Here is a 23999-nt window from a genome sequence, read left to right on the forward strand (position 1 = left end):
GCCCCTGTGGTCCCAGCACCTCCGGCTCCGGGGGAACCCTGCCCCTGTGGTCCCAGCACCTCCGGCTCCGGGGGAACCCTGCCCCTGTGGTCCCAGCACCTCCGGCTCCGGGGGAACCCTGCCCCTGTGGTCCCAGCACCTCCGGCTCCGGGGGATCCCTGCCCCTGTGGTCCCAGCACCCCTGGCTCCGGGGGATCCCTGGCCCTGTGGTCCCAGCACCCCTGGCTCCGGGGGATCCCTGCCCCTGTGGTCCCAGCACCCCTGGCTCCGGGGGATCCCTGGCCCTGTGGTCCCAGCCGGCCAGGGACCTGCCCCCAGCAGGGCGAGAGGCTGCCGGCCCCGCTCTACCGGAGGGACCGGTCGGGCTGGAGCCGCCCAGCCCCCGCCCCTCGCCGGCAGGTATAAGGGGCCGGGCGGGCAGGGCGCGGCGCGGCGCGATGGGGCCCTGGCGCTTGCTGCTCCCGTGCGCCGCGGGGGCGCTGCTCCTGCTGCCCGCCGGGGGCTGGGGCCGAGCGCTGCCCCCGCTGCTGCTGCTGGTGGCCGCAGGCGCCGCCCTGCTGCGCCGCTGCGCCCGGCCCCTGGTGGTGCGGCGCGCCCCGGACAGCGTGGGCTTCCTCCCCGAGGCGGGCTGCAGCCGGCGCCGGGTCGGGGCGCTGCCGCCCCTCTACCCCAACGGCTGGTACCGCCTGCTGGACTCGCCCGAGCTGCCCCGCGGCGGGGTGCGCAGCCTGGCGGTGCTGGGTGAGTCCGGGCCGGGGCAGGGGGCTGCCTCCTTCTGCCCTTTGGACGTGGGGGCGGAGGGGGGGGAGGGGTGTGCTGGAGGGGCCTGCCCCTCGGCCCCAGGGCGGCCCCCTGCTTGCTCCGGCCCCTGGGCCCCAGGGCGGCCCCCTGCTTGCTCCGGCCCCTGGGCCCCAGTGCGGCCCCCTGCTTGCTCCAGCCCCTTGGCTCATCTTGGTGCCCAAGGCCATGGCCCGTCCTGGCCTCCGCCCCACGCTGGGCGATGGCAGCAGGGTGCCCCTTTGCTTTCCCTGCGTGCAGGGCAGAGCTCAGTGTGGGCCAGGTCTGAGTCCCGGGGCCCCTACCCTGGGCGGTTTGTAGCCCTGGTGGGCCCGGGCTTGCCACCTCGCGTATGAAAGGTAAACGATTTGAGCCCTGCGGCTCTTCTCTTACCAACGGGGCAGGGGGATCCGGCAGCCGGGCCCGGCGGCTACTTAGGCCTCTGGACGGTCTGGGCTTTAGCCGAAGACCCTGTCAAAACCAGCCTTTCCAGAGGGTATGCCGTGTCGCTGAGAACAACGGACGGGGGTTTGTGGCCCCTAAATTACCCCCACGGGGCCATTTGTCCGAGTCAAGGGAGCAGTCCTGGGTCAGCACGTTGGGGGGAACTTTTCAGACCTGGCGGGTGAGCGTTTCTGTCCTGCCTTGCGGCGCCAGTGCCCATGGGGCAGACAGGAGGAAAGGCTGCTCTTCAACGGGGCAGTTGTTCTGACTTGGCAGTAACTTGAGAGGGAGCTGTAGGCAGCCTGGCACGGCGCAGCGGGCCCTTTCTTGGCGGGTGCGGTTTCTGGCCGTCCCTCTGGCTGGCAAGTCATCCCTGAGCAGACGGGGCATCTGGGGCTGGGGAGGCCCGTCTCCCACAGCCTGAGCGGGTCCGATGAGCGCTCTGCCAAGCTGGCAGGAATCGGCGCAGATGCTCCCTGCTGGCATGGCCTTGAGCGAGCGTGGAGGAGATGTACTGGCGTGGGGTGCTTGCTCCAGGGGCGCACGAAGCAGCGGGCAGCACCAGGGGTTTGCCGTGTGTGCTGCCGGGCTGGTGGGCCTTGTGCGTGCACTGCTTGGAATTTGGCACCGACCCATGAAAAGGGCCACGCGCGATATTTTCAGTCTGCTCCTTGTATTTGTCCAAACAGAGATGTGGAGGCTCCGGCGTGGCAGGGGGGAGCACAGGCCCCTGGCTGCATGGAGGTGGGAGATCCACCTGCAGCTCCCCTCCCTCCCCCGCGACAGGGACTCCGTGGTGAGGCTGCACCCAGTCCCGACAGCCCGCCGGCCGGGCCTGCCCCAGAAACAACCCCAGGGCCTTGGTCTCTCTGCCAGCTGCACCAGGAGGAGGCAGGCGGGATGGGTCGAACAGGATCCTGGGGTGTGTGATCCAGGTGTGGGGTGAGGGGGTGTGAGAGGCAGCCTGGGGGGTGAGGGGGTGTGAGAGGCAGCCTGGGGGTGGGTGGCTCAGCGGGGGCCTGGGGTGGGCAGGGATCTGGGTGCAAAGGGGCTCATAGGGGGTTCTGAGTAAGGGTGTGAAGGTTTAGCCAGTTACCTGGTAAGCCTCACCCTTAACTGGGGGGGGGGGCACCATGGACAGGGGCAGCTCCGGCTGGGATGCTGGAGCAGTCCCAGCCTATGGGTGCCTTTGCCTGCTGCAGGCAGGGGCTGCTGGCTAGTGCAGCCCCTCCTGGCGGTGGGGGGAGGGGCAGTGCAGCCCCACTCACGCCCCCCCACACCCACACAATTGGTTAGCCACTTGAATGGGATTTTACAAGCCTAGTCCTGAGTACGGGGCCAGGAGGATCAGCAGGATCACCCAGGTGACAGTGACTGGGGCCAAGCAAGGGGGGGGTCCTGTGGGTGGGCGGGCGGATGGGGCTGGCAGAGGTGGTCTGGGTGCTGGGGAAGTGGGGAGAAAGTTTGGGTGCAGCTGGCAGGACTATGGGGGGGCAGCGCGTCAGGTGCATGGGGCGCATCCAGGTGCAGGGGATGGGTCCTTCCCCGGGTGAAGTGTTGAGCGGAGTCTGGACGCAGGGGGAGTGGGGTGCTCTGGGGGGCAGGGGCATCTGGCTATGGGGAGGTCTGGATCTGTGGGGGTGGGGTGGCAGTGGAAGCAGGGTGGGGGTGGGACAGGGTGAGGCTCTTCCTACAGCAGGGAGCAGATTTTGGATGTCGGTCTGACCCGGCGTGGCTGCCTCCTGCAGTCCTGGCCTCTCCTGCCTCCACCCCAGCTGGGACCAGCAGCTGAGCCTGAGGCAGGATGGGAGCCACCAGCGTGGGTGTCCCTAGGCCTGCCCACCCCACTAAGTGACTTCCCTGGTCTGGGAGGCAGAGAAAGCGGGGACAAGAGTTCTCCGTACGTGCAGCGAGGCAGCATTTCCCATGGGAGCAGCTCGTGCTCTGGCTCGTTTGTCCTGGATGCTGCAGCTGCGACAGGCCCTTTGCATCTCCTTCCTCTTGGGTGCATCTTCCGGACCCCGTCCAGCTCCCATGGCTCTGTGTCCAGGGGGGCTAGCCCCAGTTGTAGTGGCATGAAGCTCAGGGGTGGGCCAAATGAAATGTTGGGCCAGGCTCTTCCCTGTCAGCAGTATGGGAAGGTAGCACGGTTGTGACTCCCCTGTTGGTTGGAAAACGGCTGTTGGAAGAAAGGGCGGTACGTGGGAAAACCAGCAGAATTACAACAAATGTATCCAAGTGTGAATTCCGGGCTGCAAAGGCTAACGGTGCTCCAGGAAGTGCAGATAGACACTCCGGGGCTGGCTTTCTATTGCCAGCAAACATTTTAACTGCAGGGTTTAGGACAGTGTGACTTTGGGAATGGCTAGCTGGTAACCCCAGCCTGCTAACAAAGCGAAATCCTGATCATTTGGCAGTGCCGGCTAACAGCACCCCAGTGGACAAGATCGTACACTTCACAAAGCCGGGGCAACGTAACACAGAACGTGCTTGGCTCAAAGACCACGGGCAGTCTCGCTGATGATGTATCACCGTTGTTGATTTCTTTTTTACAAGCATAGCCTGGCTGCATTACAATCGAAGGGTGATGCCAAATGAAGCAAAAAAGGTGTTTGTGGTTACATTAATCCCAATTGAAACATGTTCCTGCAACACTTCTCAAACATGTTGCCCTGTGTTGGCCGCGCATAAGTGAACAGGTAGATGTGCAATTGGGAAGGGGGCGGGGTCGTCCGAAAACTCAGCCCAAATGCAAGAGAAGGCAGATCTGGCTGTACGGAAACACGCTAACAGGACGATCTGCAGACGCTGGCGTCCGTTCTGAGGAGTGACCAGGCACTTGATGCTGCACAAGAAACCTCAGAATAGCCACATCACATTTAACCAGTGTACCTAATGGGTAACCGACTTAGCGGGATCGTAGGTGGGGGTGGGAGCAGCTCCTGGCCCAGCCAGGGGCCTGATGGGGCTGGAGCAGCCCTCTGCCCGCAGCAGGCTGCCAATGTGGGGGCTGCTTCCAGGCACTGGTTAACGGTTACCCAGGGGCGGATGAGAGTTTTGCGGGGCCCAGGGTGTGGGGGCTATTGAAGTGCGGGGCCCGGGGCAGCTGCCCCTCTCGCCCTGCCCTATATCCGCTGCTGCCGTTACCCGGTAAGCATCGCCTGGTAAGGTCACCATTCACATCCCTAAATAGTCCACAGAAATCTGCAAGCAAAACCAGCATGTTCTCCTTTGACCCAGGAACTCCACCGTTCCAAAGAAAAACCCTCTTGCGCAACGCTGTTCTTCCTGAAAAGTAAGAGGTGTAGCAGCGTTGTGCAAGAGGGGTTTTCTTGCGCAAGACGAGGCAGTGTAGACTCTCCTTCTTGTGCAAGAGCCTCTTCTGAAAAAAATGGTGGCTCATTAGGTATGCAAACGAGGTTTGGCGATATTCCACGCTTAGCCTCATTTGCGTATGACTTGCGCAGAAGCCGCTAGTGTAGACATAGCCTCTAATGTCCAGCAGTATTAGGTTCTCACTTAGTTCCGCTAGATGCAATATTTAGGTTCTCTGTGCAATGTCAGACGAAGTTTTCTGGGTAGTTTATTGATGATTAACCCTTTGTTGCCAGGGGTGGATAGTTAAGTCAGTTCAGCTGCATTCCCCCCCCCCCGAAAAAACTGAGCTCCTTTTTATGTATCATTCTTTGTCTTCTGTGTCACTCTGAAACAGAGTATTCGGGGCGGTTTTATTAATTAGTGCCCGGAAGGGGCCCATGAAGGTTAACTCGGCAAAGGTTTTCTCTCGTAGCGTGGGGGTCTTTGCAGCGTGTGTGATCGGTTTCATTTCATTCTGTGCCGCTTGGGGACTTCCCGGGGGAGTGGTTTTAGCCATGAAGCTCTTTATTGCATGGACTGGCCAGTTAAAGGTGGATTCAAACAGACTTTCCCTGCCCGCTGGTGTTCACGCCCACGTGGGGCCAATGTATCACTTCTTGTTTGTGTGCCGCTTGGGACAGATTGTTCCAGGGTTCCGTGTAAAAGGAAGCTTTGCGGAGCACGCTACTTCCTGGCTGCCAATCAGAGGCTCGCGTTCCTCGAATATTTTCCTCAAGGCTGTCTGTCTGTATCCACTGCCTGCAGAATGAGGGTTTATTTAGTCCAATGCTGTTCTGGGCCATTCCAACCTATTCTGGCTTCCCCCGCTTTCTGGAAGGATTAGACTGGATCAGAGCCCAGGTCCATCTAGATTGGGGTGGGCAGAGCCATTTTTGGGTTGGGGGCCACTGACCCACAGAAAAATCAGTCAGGGGCTGCATACAAGGAGGGGAGGGGAATAACACTGGCCTGGCATCCAATTGAGGAGGGAAAACCTCCTCACAGAAGTGGCCCTCAACTGAGAAGCAGGAGAAAAGACACCCCCAGCCCCAGCCCCACTGCAGGTGGGGCAGAGGGAGGAATCGAGGCTCTGGGCTTGCCCGAGCTGGATTAACTCTTTGCGGGGGTGGGGGAAATGTCAGAGCTAGTAGATTTTTTGCGGGCCCCCTAGGCTCTGAGATGAGGCCAAAAGGGAGGGGTTCAGTGTGTGGGAGGGGGCTGCTGGGGAGCAGGCTGCGGGCAGGTCTGGGTGGGAGGGTCATTGTTCTTTGTAAGCTGAATGCTGGGGCAGCCACCCAGCTAGTTAGCAGAGCATCCACAGCCAGTGGTGGGAGTTGCTACTGGTGGTGCACCTCTGCACATACCTTGGTGCACAGAATAAAATGTATTCCACACACGGGTGGAGGAAAATTGGAACATTGGTGGGGGTGTGGGGTATGCGCAGGAGTTGGGTTCAGGGTCTGGGAGAGGACAGGAGCAGGCTGGGGGAAAGAGGTCTGGGCAGGATCAGGCAGGGGGCTGGGGTACCTCCCTCGTGCAGTTCCAGGGTGGGGTGCAGGTGGCTTAGCACGGCTCTGCATGCTGCAGGGACGGCTCCCCAGACAGCGGGACTGATGGGGGCAGGGAACATTTCCCTGCAGCACGCAAAGCCGCTTCCTAGCCCCTGCCTGGCAGAGCCTTGATTGGGCCCGCTAGGCTCACCCCCACCCCTGCAGCAGGGGCCTACCACTGGTGCTCTCACCATGGTGCCCCCCAGCGTGGCTGGAGCAGAAGCTCCAGATTACGCTGCTCAGGGGTAGGGGGAGCCTTGTGGGGCTGATCAAAGGAAGCCCGAGACCACGAGTTCCCCACCCCGATCTAGACCAACGTTGTGTCTTTGCCAGCACCAGATGCTTGAGGAAGGTGCAAGAGCCCTGTGGTTACAAACACAACAAGGGACAACCTCCCCCCGCCCCACTGGTCTCCTTGCTGGAGCTTGTCCAGAGTTCACAGCCATCCACATTCAGTGGTTCCTTGTGATAACTTTGGACAATCTTGGTCCCATATAAACCAGTCATAGGAGCGGCCAGACTGGGTCAGACCAAAGGTCCATCCAGCCCAGCGTCTTGTCTGCCAACAGTGGCCAGTGCCAGGTGCCCCAGAGGGAGCAAACAGAACAAAGAATCAGGTGATCCCTCTATTGTTACACGTTCTTACCATCCCGGCTAATAACAATTGTCCTCCAGGACTTTATCGAACCCTTTTTCATCCCTATTAAAATCCTGGTCTTTACAACCCTCCCCTGGATCTTCCTTCTCGCACCACTCGGGTCTCCTGCCAACCCCGGGCCTTAGCCTGACTCCCCAGGTTCTAAATTAAGAGATTTTCTTTTTTAATTAAACTTGAGAAATGGGTCTATGAGCCAGCACATTGATGGGGCGATAAGCCTGCGGCTTCGCTCTGCCTCTGGGGTTGTGGGTGTCTCATGACTTCTGGGTGGAACGTTGGATGTTTTCGTGCTGTTCCTAAGGAACCCAGCCAGGAACACAGATCGAAGGGAGAAATCCCTCGGGCACTGGGCACATGGAGCGATGCCACGTCTCTCTTCCAGGTGCCTAGGAAAGCTCTGGGATTCACAGAGCTGGAGAGTGGCCAACTCAGGAGATTAAAGCAGATCAAGCCCAAACCCAGTGCAAATAATTGTTACCTGGGGGAAGAAACCACTGTGCATCTCTCTCTCTTATTGATAAAGGGGGCAGATTTTCGAACTTCTCCCATGTAAAACTTTGGGTTTGTCACCTAGTGAACTAGGGGTCACCAAATGAAATTAATCAGGTTTAAAACAAAGCAAAGGAAGTACTTCTTCACGCCGTGCACAGTCAATCTGTGAAACTCCTTGCTGGAGGATGTGAAGACCAGGACTTTAACAGGGTCCAAAAAGGAACAAGATCTATTCAAGGAGGTTAGGTCCATCTATACTTATTAGCCAGAATGCTGGTTCTTACGATCAAGCCACCAATGCATGCCTTCTGAGGCTCCTCCCCACTCTGTCCTGCTGGCTAGAAGCTCTGGTCTCCCCAGCCAAGACACAGAGCTGGGGTACCGCCCCGCTGCAGAGCAATAGAGATGTTGAACCAACTCCGTTTTGGGAGGACCCCTCTCTTGCGCTGTGGAAAAGTTTTATACAGAGAAAGCTCATAAAGTTTTTCACCCCCTTTGTCAATGAAAGAGAGAGATGCACACTGGTTACTTCCTCCCAGGTAACAATTGTTTACACTGGGGCTTGATTATACTTAGTAGAAATACCTTTGTTTATTAAAAGTAGGAATTAAGCGATTGCTAAATTACTAAGCCAAAATAAACAAAACAGACCAGCTAATTCTAACACACTAAGGGTATGTCTACACTACCACCCTAGTTCGAACTAGGGTGGTTAATGTAGGCAACCGAAGTTGCAAATGAAGCCCGGGATTTAAATATCCCGGGCTTCATTTGCATCTTGCCGTGCGCCGCCATTTTTAAAGCCCCGGTAGTTTGGACTCCGTGCCCACGGCTACACGCGGCACAGAGTAGGTAGTTCGGATTAGGCTCTCTAATCCGAACTACCGGTACACCTCGTTCCATGTCGTGTAGACATACCCTCAGAGACTTTGTTGCATGCAAATTCTTATGCTAAACAGTTGTTCTTATCTCAGGCCAGAGTTGATCTTTTTCTGGGCCTAGCAGTTTTGCCTTCACCCTTTTGCTACACGTTTGTGTTTCCAAAAATTTTCACGTGCATCCTCTTAAGATAGGGAAGGGAATTTCAAAAGCTGACTGAAGACAAAAACCTAATTGTTTTCCATTCCTTAAATCAGGGCTACTCAACACGTGGCCTGTGGGCTGCATGCGGTCCGTGGCCTGGTTGTTTGTGGCCCGTGGTGCGGTTTGGGTTTACGCAGGACTCAACATGGCCTCTGCCGGTAACATGCTCCATAATGGGGAGTCAATAGAATGGTCTTCTGCTGAGATGCATTTTAGTAGTTCAATTCCTGGACTGTCATTGCTCACTGAAAGTGCTGTCATGTGAGTGGCAATCAGGTAGATATTAATAAAATGCACTATCAGCAGAACTGATTGAAATGGGGCCTGCGTGTTGTGTAGTCTTGCCTCAATCTTTGTATTCATGCCCATTCAGTGTGAAAGAAGCTATTTGCATATATATTTGCATGCACATGCAACCACACTTAACTTGCAGCCCTTGGCATGTGCTGTGAGTATCACTGTGGCCCCCGGGGCTTCCAAAGTTGAGTAGCCCTTCCTTAAATAGACTTTCCCCGGAGGTGAGAACCTTTTGTTCAGTCTCCCCATCCCCATGGGATTCTAGAACCAGGTGGCCTGGTCACAGCTTTCTTGGACTAACCACAGTTTGGGCTCACAGGAAAAATAAAACCATTCATGGGTCATTGTTTTGAGCACTGAACCATTAAGTTCCTCAAGTATCACTCCTGGCCCCTATTCCCGCATTTAGAATTAAAAGCAGATTCATTTTTCTAACGTCACATGCAAGAATGATACACGCACAAAACTAGAAGAGACACGTTCAGCAGAGTGGAACTTTAAAATGGATGTTCCAGGCCCTGTTTTGCATAAAGCATCTTTGAGTTATGCATCTTTATAAGCCACTTTTCATGAAGCATGGGAGGGAGGCGTGACTTACCATGTTCTCATGGGCGTGGCCCAAGTCACTTGATTGGTTCCTGGTCTCCCACAGCTGCTGCATTCACACCGGAGCAATGCCACTGCCAACCTCAAGAGTGAGACTTACATGCACAGGAGTTGGAGCTTGCTTGGCCACTGGCCCACAAACCAGGTGAAGAGATCAGGCTGGGGATGAATTTTGCACCATGCTCCTTCCCTCCGAGTGTCCCTGGGATGTGGAGGAACGAGGTGCTTGACTTCTTCGGGGTCAGGTCCTAGATGCTCGAGATGAAAAACGAGATCGCTGCCGAAGGACGGTTTGCTATGAGCTGGAATTCCTCGAGACAGGAAGCGGGTAACCTCAGCTCTCTCGCTGCCCGGAGCAAGTGAAGAACAGGTTGCCGGAGTGGGGCAGAGGTGGGTTTGGGCTGCCTGGAGCAGTGAAATCCAAACAGGTTCTCACCGTGGTTGGACTCTACTTCGGTCAAAGAGGCCTTGGCTTCCTGAGCTGGGACCTGTGAGTCTAAGGAACAAAGCAAGTGTCAGGTTTGGTTGGAGGGTGCCCTTTGGTTGCAGCACAAGGAGGTGGGGACAGAACTAACCCAACTCAAGAGAACAGGGAAACCTGGAAACACTGGGGCACGGTGGTGCTCGCGGCCGGAGAGGCACGGCCCGAGGAAAACCTGGTGGAACTGGAAGGCTGGGACAGAGGCTCTGATGTGCAATAGAGGCGGGACCTGGCCATGCACAGTGGTGACAGGCAGGGGCGGCGGCTATGCTAGGTGGGGGAAGGACTTGCCTTCCCACACCACCAGCCTGGTCCCAACTGCATGCAGAGTGTGGCTCCCCCCAGCGCCCGCCCTCCCTGTGCTCCAGGGCTGGGGCCACGTGCCACCCTACCTCCCTGTGCTGCTGAGGGGCAGGGCCTGGGCAGGAGGGGCGGGGCTAGGGGCTTGCTTCCCCCATCCCTACCTTCACCCTCTGCCCATGGTGAGAAGCTTCTGTGCGCAAGGACAGAGAATAAGACTCGGCCTCCGCCAGGAGGAGAATAAAAAGAGGATGTTCCCCAGTGTAATAAATTGCAGCATGTTCTAATCACATTGATCTTAATGAGCTGGATCTGGCAAGGAACCAGCAGCCAAACACTCTTCAGGCTGAGCAGGAGGCTGCTCTGTGCCTCCGAAATAGACCTTCCTCGGATGAGAAAAACCTGAAACTTCTTGCTAGGGAGGAAGTGGCAGGGGTCAGAGAACAAGGAGCAAGTGCCAAGTAGCTTAAATTGGAGCAAGGGAGGTGGAGGTGGGACCTGGGGGAAAACTTCCCAACTCTCAGGGTGGAATAAATTGCCTAGGGGGGTTGTGGAATCTCCATCCCTGGAGATACGTAAGAGCAGGTTGGACAGACGCCTGTCAGGGATGGTCTAGATGGTGCTTGGCCCTGCTACCACGAGGGCAGGGCACTGGACTTGGGGGCCTGTCGAGGGTCCTTCCAGTGCTAGTTATCTAGGAGTCTCTTGTCTCCTCTCCTGAGGGTAATTGCAAGAGGAACTTGGCTTCCATCCCGGCCTCTCCCCCATCGCAGCTCCCCCCCCACCAGAGCTCGTCACTGAGTGCCAGGCAGCCCAGCCTTGACGAGTAGCATTCCCCTGGCCGCCTCCCACCTCTGTTGAGCGGCAGCTGGTTTTCTCTCATTCCTCAGATGGCGTCCTGCCCGGCCATGCTGCCTTCCAGCTGCGCACCGGAGCATGGCGCCCTCCCCCGCTCAGTGAGTTCTCCCCCCGGGTCAGAGGTCGGGGAAGCGAGTTTCTCACCTCTTCGTGGGACGGTGGGACAGCGTGGCCTTGTGCTGCCACGGGGGACGCGCCGGAGTCTCAGCAGGGCAGGACGCCCGTGTCTGCCTGGAGCGGAAGGAGCGGCAGCCGGACGGCCCGCGCTGGATTCCCGTCTGTCCCACCGCACCTCGCTGGGCCTGACAGACCGACCCCCCTCCGGCCGTGGCCAGCGAAGGTGCGGGACTCCAATCCCCGGCGAGTCAGGAACCACCAACGCCGCCGACTTACCCAGAGCCCCAAGCTCAAACGCCACTTCCATCTCGGCTAAATCCCCTTTTCTAGCCTCAGTTTAACGCAGCCGCCATCCTAGAGGTGAGCCAGCGCTCGTGGACAGCCCCCTACGTCAGTGCTGGCCCCCCACTTCTGGCTAGCCTTCCCTCCACCCTCTTTCCCTTCCCACAGGGTTTGCTGGGCTTTCTTCTCTCTCTGACTATCCCCGCCTGAGGGGCCAAGGGTAGGAGGTTCCCTCCTTCCTTAGTTTTCCAAGACAGGAGTTTTCTGTTTCAGTGTCTCCACTGACTTTGTTTTTGCCACCCAGGGACAGCTAACGTTAGCTGCTTGGAATGTTCCTGCTAATTTTTCCCACCTCGGAGCGGAATGAATTTTGTTTTGCACACCAATGTGGAGGGGCCGTGCGATGTGGTGGTGATGTGCAACACGTCACCTTCAGATTGGTGAACCAAGGGGTTCACCAATTGGTGGACAAAGGGTTCTGCACATGGGAGGCCTCTGGCTGGGGGTGCGGGTTCTGGGGTGGGGCTGAGGTGCCCAGGGCTGGGATAGAGGGTCGTGGAGCAGGGGTGGCCCCAAGGATGAGGGCCGTGCTGAGGGATCAAGAACACAGAAGGGGGCTCTGGGTTGAGGCAGGAGGGTTGTTGCAGAAGAGGACGAGGGTATGGGTGTGGACCTGAGGATGAGAGTCTGGGATTCAAGAGGGCTCCAGGTTTGGGGAGGGGCTCAGGCCTGGGTGGTGGGGTGCAGAAAGGGGTGCAAGCTCTGGAGAGGGGTGTGGGCCATGGGGTTTGGGGTAAGCTCTGGGTTGGGGAGCCAGAGGGTGGGGCAGAGGGTTGGGGGCCAGGCTTACCTGGGCGGCTCCTAGCCAGCCATACGAAGGTAGGCTGCCTGGTACCTGTCTGGCCTGGGGCACCGCCAGTCCAGCTCCAACAAGGGGGTGCATGAGGCTCCGGTTGTGCTGCTCTCACCTGCAAGGGAAGGCCACCTGCGGCGCCCCATGGCCCCCCCGCCCAGGAGCCAGAGCTGCTGCCGGCTGCTTCCCTGCTGGCCCCATCCCAGAGCTGCTCCAGCCGCGGCAGCCCGGAGCGGGGCCTCACGGGAGGCGGCCCAGCCGTGCAGCGCAGGGGGAACGGAGGCGCTTGGGGCTAGTTCCTGTAACTCCCGAGCCTGGGCCTTGCCCCTCCCTGCCTGGCTGGTCCCCTCCCTGCCTGGTTCCGGTCGCACTCAGTCCTACAGCAGGGCCAGCTGCAGCGCCTTGGTTGAGACACTAACTGCACCGGGGCCGGTGGGGGATGCTGGCTCCTGCCCCTTCCCCTGCGAAGGCTACATGTCTTCTCCTTTCCTTTCTGCCCTCCCTCCCCCACGGGCACCTGGAGCACCCGCACCATGGCCACAGCGCCCCCAGTCCTAGCATGCTGGCGGGTGGCCAGGCAGGCAGCAGGGCCCCAGTGCCAGCCATCCTGAGTCCCCGTAGCAAGCTGGCCAGGGCAGAGCAGTGGGAGGAGCAGGCTAGACTATGATCATAGAATCCCAGGGCTGGAAGAGACCTCAGGAGTCAGGACCAACCCAACTCAATCAACCCAGCCAGGGCTCTGTCAAGCCGAGACTTAAACACCTCTAGGGATGGAGAGTCCCCCCCCTCCCCAGGGAACCCACCCCAGTGCTTCCCCACCCGCCTAGGGAAATAGTTTTATAGTGAACCCCAATGGTCCAACCCTCGATTATCTGGCTAGAGACGCCGAGGGATCAGCCCACGCGTGCAAGTCTGAACGTGGGTGATCTCGCTGCTAGATGGCACCTCGGCCTTGGACTTTCCCATTCTCTGGCTTATCTACGCTCGGGTCCCGATCCATCCGGCTCCAGGGATGTGATTCGTAGCCTGCACTGAAGTGCTGCATTGTAACCCCCCCCTTCCCCAGCAGGCGCCCACGGGAAAGGTCCTCGTTTGTATCCGGGTGGCTCCGTTTGTAGAATCTTTGCACCGTTTCGTTCCCACCCAGTGTCCACTGTAGCTGGTGACGCCGTTTGCGCCCCTGGAGTCTGAGTCAAGAGCGGGGCTAAAGAAAGATCTAGAGGGGGAAGGGCCCAGAATGGTGCTAGGGGCTGCAGAGAGGAAGTCAACTGCTCTCCTCTGATTTCCATGCAAGGCTCATCGGGTCAGCCCCTAAGGCAGCTGCTTGTGTTCGCGTAGGGCACTGCCAGTGCGCTACTCCCACCCTCCACGCGGCTGCTCTGGCCTCAGCTGGGGCTGGTGAACCCATTAGCCAGTGAGCCTTAACAGATGAGGTTTACCAGTTCTGGCTCTCTCTGTGCGCGTGCCTGTCCCTGTCCACAGCAGGTGGGGGGTTCACTCCAGCCCAGCCAGGCTGTAGCTGCCCCCCTCCGCCTGCCCCCTTTTAATCCGTTTACTGGTTAATCGTTAGTTTGACTGGCTAACCAACTAAACGGGATTTTCCCTCCCTAGCATTAGCCTTCTGTCTGCACGGGCTTGCTGGGAGGGCGAAGAAATGCCACTTGTGCTGAAGTCCCGACGATGCTCCAGGCACAACTACCTTTGTGGTGCTGGCTCTTTACGTTTACTGCAGGCTAAGCATGCGACCACCTAGGCAGTGTGTGGGCTTGGACACAGGCAGGGAATCGGTGCAAGCCGGCCTCGGGACTCCCCCATCCTTGCTCCAGTTAATAGCTGGCCCCTAAGGCTGCTCAGAGCACGGGATGCAGGGGCCGTGTCCCGCGGGAAAACTCCACTGGGTTAGGAGGCGGAGTCACACCACAGAAGGTGTTCCAAGGTAAAGCTCCCAGCTTCTGCATTTCAATAGGGAGCAGCTTGCGTGCTGTGTCAGCAAATGCGGCATGTTCGATCCTGCCCGTGGCATGCTGGGGCACAGGAACAGCCACCTCACCCTGAGGTCAGTGGCTCATTGGTGCTGCTTTTCCGGCACTTCCTCATTGTCCTGCCTCGTGGGGCTTTGCACTCAGCTCCTAAGAGCCAGGTGTGCCCTGCTACCTGTGCTAACGGAGAACTTCCCTGCCCACCGCTGGGCCACTAATGGAATTGGGAATAGAGCTCACTGAAGTTTTTAAAAAAATAACCAGCTGTGGGCAGCAGGAGGAATTGCATTATTGGAGAACTAAACTTCCGGAGGGTACTGTAAGTCCCTAAGTGGCTGCTCCGGGTATAGATGCTCTACAGCAGGGCTACTCAACTTTGGAAGCCCAGGGGGCCACAATGATACTCTCAGCACATGCCGAGGGCTGCAACTGAAGTATGGTTGCATTATGGAAGCAGGAAACGGGGATAAGGGGATTTGTATGCGGCCATCCTAGTCTTGTTAGCAAGAGAGCAAGGGTTGGGCTGACTCTTGACAACGCGAGAGCTGTAATAAGATGCTGCCTTCGCCTCTTGTCTCCATACGGAGGCAAGGATGGAATGCTGACTCCAGTGAGAACCTTGAAGATAAGGTAGCATCTGGAAGGAACTAAGAGATCATTGTCTAGCCATCGTTGCGTAGTATATAAGCTGCGTCATAACTTTGTATTCCACGATCTGCCTGGGGTTGGGGGGGGGGGTGTTTCCCCCCCATCCGAATCAGGCTTCCCTTGCAATATTGCTCGAATAAACTGCCTCTGGCTACTTGTTGCTTACAAATGTAGCGTGAGGACCTGTTTTCTTCCACAGCATAGACATGCAAAAATATATGCAAATTGCTTCTTTCATACTGACAGGCATGAATACAAAGATTAAGGCAAGACACACAACAAACAGGCTCTTTTCAAGTCAGTTCCGCTGATATTAATAAAATGCAATATTCACCCCATTTCTACCCACATGACCACTTTTCATGAGCAATGACAGTCCAGGAATGTAACTACTAAAACGCATCTCAACAGGAGACCATCATATTGAGTAGTTGTTTGTTTTGACTCCCACCTGTGGGCCATGTGTTGAGCTCTGTGTCAACCCAAACTGCACCGTGTGCCACAATCAAACAGGCTGCAGTTCACATGCGGCCCACAGGCCTTGCGTTGAGTAGCCCAGCTGTACAGGTAGGAAGCTTTCAGTCTCCATAATTCTTCCCGGTAGCCGCATGCTACTCTGCTGCCTGTGGCATGTAGTGGTCACTGCCCGCCTCTGCGTCCTGAGTAGCCGGGTTGGATTCTCCCTTTGCCAAGTCTTCCTCCGTCTTGGTCAAAGATCTAGGCTTGCTTCTAAAGCTGGTCCCGGGGCTGTGTTCAGCATCTGATTACCCCCGAGCCCAACAGGTAGTTGGCATACGTACTCTCTGATTGCCTCGTGGTGTCAGGCATGCTGATGTCCCGGGGCTGTGTTCAGCATCTGATTACCCCCGAGTCCAACAGCTAGCTGGCATACATACTCTCTGATTGCCTCGTGGTGTCAGGCATGCTGATGTCTCTGTCAGAACAGCTGTTTGACTTAGTGCCAGACTTATTTTTGACACACTTTCAGTTGCTGTAGGCACAACATTTAGGCAGGCATCCTCATTAGCATGCTTGGTTGATCTCCTACACCTGGGCACACAAACTGTGGGTTATATAATTTCAGTAGCTCTTTAGCAATCCAAAGAAATAAACATGCAACTGGAGAAAAGGCTGCAGTGTTTTGACAAATGTCGCACCATCCCAATATAAAACTCTGGCAGTTTCTGGAAGCAACTCTGAGGCCTTGTCTTCACTGTGGACTGCTGCGATCAATCTTCCGGAGTTTGATTTAGCGAGTCTAGTGAAGACACGCTAAATTAAACTCAGAGGGTGCCCCCACCAGTAGTCAGTACTGCTACTGCACGTTTGCACCCATTGGTTTACCTCTGTGTGGATGCCGCTCAGCGTGGCTGAAGGTAAGCCCACTGCAGCTACGTATTCTACATTGTTGGAGCTGCATACCCTATGCCGAGCTGCTGGGTCTCGTGTAAACCTGACCTCAGTAGCTGAGCATAACGGGGCTGGGTGTTGTTTTCTTTCTCTTTGAGAAAATGGCTCTTCACCTGATGTTATAAAAATCTCTCCAACAAATGTAGGATCAGCTTGCTCTGGAGCATGCCCTCATGAATGGGCATGGAGTAGGCAGAGTTTTCCCATCAGGCAGGGAGACATTTTTTAATCCATTTAAAATTGAACTACCAGTAGGTGCTAGTTAGATGTTATCTGCATCAATTGCCTTTGACAGCTGCTGCTGAGTTAGCTCTTGGAAGCTCCCCCTGACAAGTTTGGCAAATAATTCTGCCCTTGGGTACGTGTTTGTTAGCCACTCGCTCCCGAGGCGGTTCTCAGGAATGGGAGTTATGGGACTTGCCCGAGATGATCTAGCAAGGCTAATCCGCAGGGCCCCTCGGCAACTCGGGGACTTCTGGGTCAGTCGGCCTGTGCGTGCAGGGGCTGATCATGCTCACTTGGCTCAGGGAGATACTGCAGAACCGCACACGGATGCTATCGAGGTGCTAAATCTCTAGAAAAAAGTAACATGCCCAATTCACAGCTGTAGAAGCCTGAGAGGTGGGTTGATGGGGGCATGGGCCAGGTGTTGGCGTCTGTTTTAGCCAGCGGGTGCTTTCCAGGGTTTGGTTTTGCCGTGGGCCACGTACGAGCCCTCCAGGGCTCAGCTCTGGTGTCCAGGGGCGGTCCTAGACTAGCTGCCAGCAACTGATGCCCTAGGCAAACCATGCAATCGGCGCCCCCACTTCCAAACCCCTCGATATTGCGCCAACATTTGGTGCCCCATTTAACTTGGTGCCCGAGGCAACCGCCTAGTTTGCCTAAATGGACGAGCCGCCCCTGCTGGTGTCACCAATCCCTCTGCAATATCCAAGGCCTCTCCAAGAGGCGGTGATGACCCTGTCTTGACTGCCCAGTGCCCACTACTACGAGGATGCTGCTGCCTGCAATCTCCTGAGCCGATGCTGTCACAATACTGGAAAGACACCTGTGCTGCAGGCTTAGACTGGAATAATGGGGCTGGGAAGAGAGGCTGCTGGAGCAGCGGTTCTCAAAGTGTGAGCCACGGACCACTATTGGTCCACGATCATCTTGGCGGTGGGCTGGGGGCTTCGCCCGCATCCCCGCAGGGTGAGCCCGCACTGGCACTTCTGCCCGGCAGCCCCCTATGAGGTTGGATGTAAGCGCCAGGCTCCCCATGCAGGGGGGAGCCCGGAGCCTCGCGGGCTGGATCTGGCTCGTGGGGGCAGGAAGTGGCTCCACATACCTCTGCTCCCCCTCCCCCCGACTGAGGGAATGGCTGTGCCTGGAAACCACTCACCTGAAGATTTCCCCCGCTGCTCCCATTGGCCAGAATCCCAGCCAATGAGAGCCAGGTAAATGTCTCCCATCCCTCTCAGGCCCAGACTCTGACCCCCATCTCCATCACACACACCACTCCCACCGAGACCCTCCACTCCCAGCCCGCTCCTGCACCCTCCCTCCTGCACAGACCTTGCACTCCTTCCTCCTCCTGCACCCATTTTGTCATCATCGGGGGTTGGCTGGCGGGCCGCGGAAGGGTCTGCATTGAGCGGGATTGGCTCCCCTGGATTAGAGGAGTTGGCTGAGACCCCTTCCTTCTCTAGCAATTGAGCAGAGGGCGGGATGCCCTTGACACGCATCTCAGGGAAGGGTATGGGACTCACTCCTCAGGCCCATAGGCAGGAATTTCTGGGGGGGGGGGGAAGGGTGGTTTTTTTGTAAATGTGGACCGCTAGGGTGTGAATGCACCCCCCCCCCCATGGTCCCCTGAGTAGGGGGAAATCAGCCCCAGCCTTCCCCTGGCCAGCCAGAGCATGCGTACTTGGAGGACCATGGGGGGGGGGACTTTCACACCTTTCGCAGGCCTGCCCTAATCCTGGACAAACACCTTCTGGCCACAGTCTGCTGGGAACTAGGATCCTTTCCCCTCTGACAAAAATCCAGCCAGATCGGCATCCTCGTCAGCCTCTCGAGTCGGGCTGCAGCGTGGTGCCATCTTGTGGCCAAACAGCACACCCTGGATCCTCTCTCCTTTGTGTTCTGTGGCTTCTGGGACAGGCGCACACAACCTTCCATGCTCGCCAATGCCAGATCCTCATAACGGTATTTACAGGGTTGCCCCCCCGTGCTCTCTCCTGGGAGGGTCTAAGACCCCCTCGGTTGTGCCACACGCACACCTGCTTCCCCATTTAATTCGGTCCTCACTCTAAACCAGTGGCCACACTGCAAGGGGAACGCCTCTCCAGGTTTTGGTCTTTAAAACAAACCTCCCCTCTTCCCAATCAGACGTTACTACCCTGTCTCTCTCTTCCCCACCCCAGCCCCCTTCCCTCCCCAATAAGCCCTTCACTTTTGTAAACCCAGGACTGGGTATTTGCGATTAAATGGGAGCCGTATTTGATCTTGTATTGATCTTCCCTGGCAAGCAGCATGATCCCCTGGACTAGTATGTCTTAAAACGAGACTGGCCAAAGCCACTGGCGGAACAGTCAAGTATTTGCTTCTTGTCCCATCTCTTACTCCGATAGAAGACAACCACAATACAGTCCATCTGATGTATGACCGCCATGGCCAATTCCAACCAGACTTGATCAAAATCTTGTTTACAATGTATCATACATCTTCCTTGAGTGCAAAAGAGCATATAAATGTGAAAGGCCGTGATTAGTTAAAAACTTATCTTTTAAAAATGATAATACTTTCTTGGCCCCCCCTCTTTTTTTTTTCATTTTCATTGAATAAAAGTCCATTGAAGCAGAACACAACAATTGCCTTTCTTTAGAAACTTTTTACAAATATGTAGCTATGTTTTAAAACCAGCTTTTAAGTCACGATAGCTTGAAGGAACGGCTTCTCAGGAATTAGATCTACTAGGGCTTGTTTCTGTGGCTTATGCCAAACTGGAAATTCCCTTGATTTGGGGACTCCTGAGTTGATGCAGGAGGTGGAACACATCAGGGCATCCAGCCTGGGCTACAAGCAAGGCTTCCCAAGAAGTATCCCAGGAGATAAGACCGACTGCATGATTGGCCCTCTTGACCTGTAAGAGCTCACCTGTCCAGAGAATCAGAGCTCACCTTTCCGTCCCCACATCAAAATGGTCATTTCAGGATTAGGAGACCAGGCCAGCATTGCAATTTAATCCTTTATTAACTTTTCTCCACTATCATAGCACAGTTTACAGTGAATCTGCATAATATTAGCAATGCTGAAGCTAACAATGTCTACAGATCGGTAGAGTGTACAAACGAATGCCTGATATAAGGTACGTACCATTTTGATGCCCTGATGTGTTCCACCTCCTGCGTCAACTCCTGCAGAGGACACTTGACAGTTCTGAAAGTATTGCAAGGGACACAGCGACTGGCGTATTGACCACACCCTGCAAATGAGATCCCCGTTCCCAGCCTAACTCTGCGTCTTTGTACCTCTCTGTGCAGGGGAGCGGGTGGCTGTATTCCGGGCTATGGATGGACGAGCGCATGTCGTCGATGCCTATTGCCCACACCTGGGCGCTAACCTGGCGGTTGGTGGCCGCGTGGTGGGTGACTGTATCGAGTGCCCGTTTCATGGATGGCAGTTCCGGGGAGAAGATGGAAAATGCACTACAATCCCATACGCTGAAAAAGGTGATTCTCTTCCCCTCCCCACGACTGCAACCAAGCCCTCGTGGCAGTGGTACAGAACATTCCGGAAACATCACCATGGACAGGTCTCCATATCGATCTGTGTGTTTTAGAAATGTCTGTCTGTCCCTCTGTGAGTCTTGTCTGTTCCAGAACTCCCCCTAAACGGTAAGAGCTAGGACTAGCAAATTCGGGAGGCAGCTTCCTCTTCTCCTAATTGAAAGCAAGGTCCGGGTTTGGTTGTGCCAAGAAAACCGGAAGTGCCGGGAACAGGACTGTTTTCCATAACATGGAAAGGGAGGGGACAGCGAGTGCAATATGAGAGTGGCCACTTGGGGGCAGTTGCCCCACCAAGGGAGTGTCCAGCACGGTGGGGCTCCACTATCTTGCCTGCTACCAGACTGGGTAAATAGCTCCGCTGCTCCGAACCCTTTCCTCCCGGCCTTTGGCTGCAGTACCAGAGTGGGAGGGGGAGGCCCCTGGGGCCTCACAGGCTGGAGGGTAGCAGAAGGCTCTTGGCAGCCAGGGGAGTAGGGTGATAGGCAGAAGGCCCCTGGAGGCCGGGAGGAAAGCAAGCCCTGCCGGATAGTACCCCCCCCCTGCCCTGAGCCCATCCTAACCCCCCAACTCTCACTCTTGCACCCCGCCCATACCTCCAGCCTGCTGCCCTTCCGCCCCCACACTCCCATTCAGCTGAGCACTGTGGCCAGAAGGGCTAATGCGATCCTTCGATGACGAAACGGGAAACTCTGGAGGAGCAGAGAAGTATTTTACCTCAGTCTCTGGCGCTGCTGGAATAGCGTGTCCAGAGTTCAAGAAGGATGTGGGTCACGTGGCCAGGGTTCAGAGAAAAGCCACAAGAGGAGTAAAGTGTCTGAAAGCCTCCTCTCAGCGATAGACTAAGGAACTTAATCTGTTTGACCTAACAGAGAGATGGCTAAGGAATGACTTGATTAAAGTCTGTCAGGATCCACCTGGGAAACAGGTGCTCAAAAGTGGACTCCTCATTCTAGAAGAGAGAGGTCAAAAATGATCCAGTGACCGAAAGCTGACGTAGACAAATCAGACCGGCCATGAGGCCTACATTTTTAAGTGACTGTAGTGAATCATTGGAACAGTTTACTAGGGGTCCTACTGGATTCTCCATCGCAGACAGGCGGTTTTACAGCTTTGGGTCAGGAATTATTTTGGGCCAATTCTCTGGCCCGTGTTCTTTAGGAGGTTAAACTACTTGATCTCAATGGTCCCTTCTGGAACGTATGACTCTTTGAAGGACGTGTTATTCACGTCGTTTGAGTTGACCTCAGGTGAAAAATGATTCTCCCCCGTCTGAGTCTGTATATAATTGGAAAAGAACACGACTTAGCTCTTCAGATACGGGGGCTGCTTGTGGAGAATTATTTTATTTAGCAAACTGGAGCCTTACATAGGGTGTCATAACTTCCGATTTAATTTTAATCAAAGCTTCAAAAATTCAGTGACACGTTTTTAAAAGCCCATCAATGTGTAGCCACCCTGTTTGGGCCCCCAGGGTCCGTCTCCTCTGCCCCTTTGTGCGGGGGGGGGGGGGGCTGCAGCGAAGCTACGACGCAGCGTTTGACGTGGCAACCTCTGCTTTGCACTAACTGCCTTCTCCCCCTCCGCAGTGCCGGACTTCGCACAGATTAAAACCTGGCCCTCGTGCGAAGTGAATGGAATGATCCTTGTCTGGTATCACTGTGATGGCGGGGCTCCCGAGTGGGCTGTCCCGGAACAGGCGGAGATCACGTCCAAGGAGTGGGTCTATCGTGGCTACACCGAGCATTTTGTCAGTGCCCACATTCAGGTAGCAGCCTTCTACTGCGTCCGGTCAGACTTTGGGTTGTGCCACAGGGTTTTGTGCTCTGGAAACTGTCCCCCCCGAAAGCCGAGGAGGGCGCCAGCTCTGCCCGTCACTAGCACAGCACTGTCATTTGCAACCTTGAAACGTTCCCTCTTAGACTTTGACTTACAAGTAGGGGAGGAGCTGGTAGAACCCTAGACAAAGGGTCTTAGCTCCATGTTAGCTGTTTCCTCCTACAGCCCAGTGCAGGCTGAATGCCCACTAACTTCACTAGGAGCCAGGGACGTAGCTACAGGTGGGCCTGGGCCCACCTGCCTTGCACCCAGGCCTACCCCTCTCCAGCCTGCCCAGTGAATTAGCCAGGGAAAGGGACCAGACTGCTGGGACTTGCTCTGCTCCACCCTGGTGCTTCTGTCCTGCTCCCCCCAGTCCTTCCATTCTTGCCCATCCACCCGAAGTCAGGGCCCACCCAACTGGGCCCTTCTGGTACAACACTGCTAGGAGCTTTGCTTAGCATGCATGAGCCAGCCACTCGGTTGCAACAGCCAGTGCATGTGGAGGTGGCTGGAGCTGTTGAAAGACACTCAAGACAGAGAGGCAATTAAATAGCAAGGGGGATAGGAGCCCGTCTCCTGCAGGCTCCTCTGAGAAATTTCAGCCCAGCGCAAGATGCGGCCATTTCTCTGCTTCCGTTAAATGGCACTTGGGAATAAACACGAGGCTTTGGTGCAAGGGCTGCCTCTCTCAGGTAGCCCAGTTCACTTGGCCATACAACCCTTCTAGAACCTGTCTCAGAGCTGTAGCCCTCAAACACGCAGCCTGCCTAGTTTTTCCCCTGGAACCGGGAGCGAGTTCTTGCCGGGTCACCAGGACAAGTCAATGGAAAGAACAGCCCCTATTGCAGGGGCTCCGCTGTGCCGTTCGGCAGTTAAGCGCTAGTTGGCCTCCGGCCTTCAAGCAGGAGTTCAAGAGCTTTGCTGTGTACAGAGAGTGCAGCAGAAGCTCCCCACATGCAGGGCAGGTTCTCTCTGAATTTCAAAAGGGCACCTTGAGAACTGACAAATGACTCCGAATTTAGCGTGGGATTACAAAAGGCTCCTCGAAGAAACATACTCCTCCTTGCAAGAGGTCTCTCTTCTGGACGACCGAAGTGAGGAGTGGTGTCCCTAGCCTCTGCGTGTCTGGATATGGGTGACAGGGGAGGGATCACGTGAGGATTCCCTGTTGTGTTTCCTCCCTCTGGGGCATCTTGTAATGTCTGCTGTGGGCAGACAGGACGCTGGGCTGGAGGGACCATTGGCCTGACCCCGTCTGGCTGTTCTTATGAAGTACTGAATAGCACAGATGCGTTAAACTTCGTTAACATGCACTGTAAGCTTGTGCGTACATTCGAAGAGACGTGTCTGATCGCTGGTAACTCTTCTGCTACTAATCTTCATGACAAAGGGTTTTTTCCTTCAGCCGCTGCTGATAAATATTCGACGACGTAGAATCCCACATAGAACCGAACCCACAAGATGCTCTTGCCCAAAACGGTGCCCGGCAGGATTCGTGCTGGAAGCACTGGCAAGCAGTGGCTGCTTTGAAACTGGGCATCTTCACTACGAGTTGGGGGGCTTCTGTCTGTTGTACCAAGACCAGGGTGGCCGTGTGCACAGAAGGGGAATTCTTTGAGCTGCTCTGAAGACTTTTGACGAGCCTGTGCCCGCAGAAATGTCTGTGGATGAAAAGGAATGAGCAGAATGACTGTTAATCCAAATCGTCCCTTTCCAAGAGCTCCCGGGGTCCACTCAGCAGAGAGGAGGAAACTCGGGGGGTGCCCAGGAAAAGAGGAGGCAGAATGTGTGCGTTGGGGCAGGCGTGCATGGGCCTGTAGGAGAGCAAGCGGGATGGAGAGTTTGGGAGAGGAATTGCATCCGCGCTGCCAGTGCAAATCAATTCTGCGCTCTCTGCTTGCTTGGCTCATCTCTCCAGGCTGCCGTTGCTACTGCGGAGGGCCTGAACACAGCTGCCATCTACTGGCTTGGTACAAGTTTTGGCTAAGGATTCGCGCGGTGGGGAGGAGTGGCCCCAAATCGATTAAGTCAAGTCTCCTCTGGGAACACACGTGCTGCAGTGCTTGACTCGCCCCAGGATGCCATGCCAGGGCCGAGGGCATTTTCAGAGCCTAACATTTTTGTGCTTCTTTCAGCTTAACCTTAGCTCTGCTCTCATTGGGTTCATGATGCTTGGTCTTTACCCTAAATGACTAATATACAAGTAACCTTAACTCCAT

General features: G+C 56.0%; 1 protein-coding gene and 1 long non-coding RNA gene across 2 annotated transcripts in view; one reads left to right on the forward strand and one right to left on the reverse strand.

Moving 5' to 3' along the window:
• The first annotated feature begins 415 nt into the window (after window positions 1-415).
• Window positions 416-23999, forward strand: part of LOC102455749 (cholesterol 7-desaturase nvd-like) — a 29292-nt gene continuing 5708 nt past the window's right edge. Inside the window, exons 1-3 of the mRNA XM_075905320.1 lie at window positions 416-741; window positions 19717-19905; window positions 21549-21727. Of these exons, the coding sequence (XP_075761435.1) occupies window positions 438-741; window positions 19717-19905; window positions 21549-21727 (672 nt within the window). The 5' untranslated portion in view covers window positions 416-437. The remainder of the gene's footprint in view (window positions 742-19716; window positions 19906-21548; window positions 21728-23999) is intronic.
• LOC142819312 (uncharacterized) lies at window positions 4809-13026 on the reverse strand. The gene is made up of 3 exons (XR_012897166.1): window positions 11048-13026; window positions 9257-9760; window positions 4809-5337 (listed from the first exon to the last, which is right to left on the reverse strand). It is a non-coding gene; the product is annotated as an uncharacterized LOC142819312 (long non-coding RNA).

This window comes from Pelodiscus sinensis, chromosome 22 (genome assembly GCF_049634645.1).
Source record: "Pelodiscus sinensis isolate JC-2024 chromosome 22, ASM4963464v1, whole genome shotgun sequence".
NCBI lineage: Eukaryota > Metazoa > Chordata > Testudines > Trionychidae > Pelodiscus > Pelodiscus sinensis.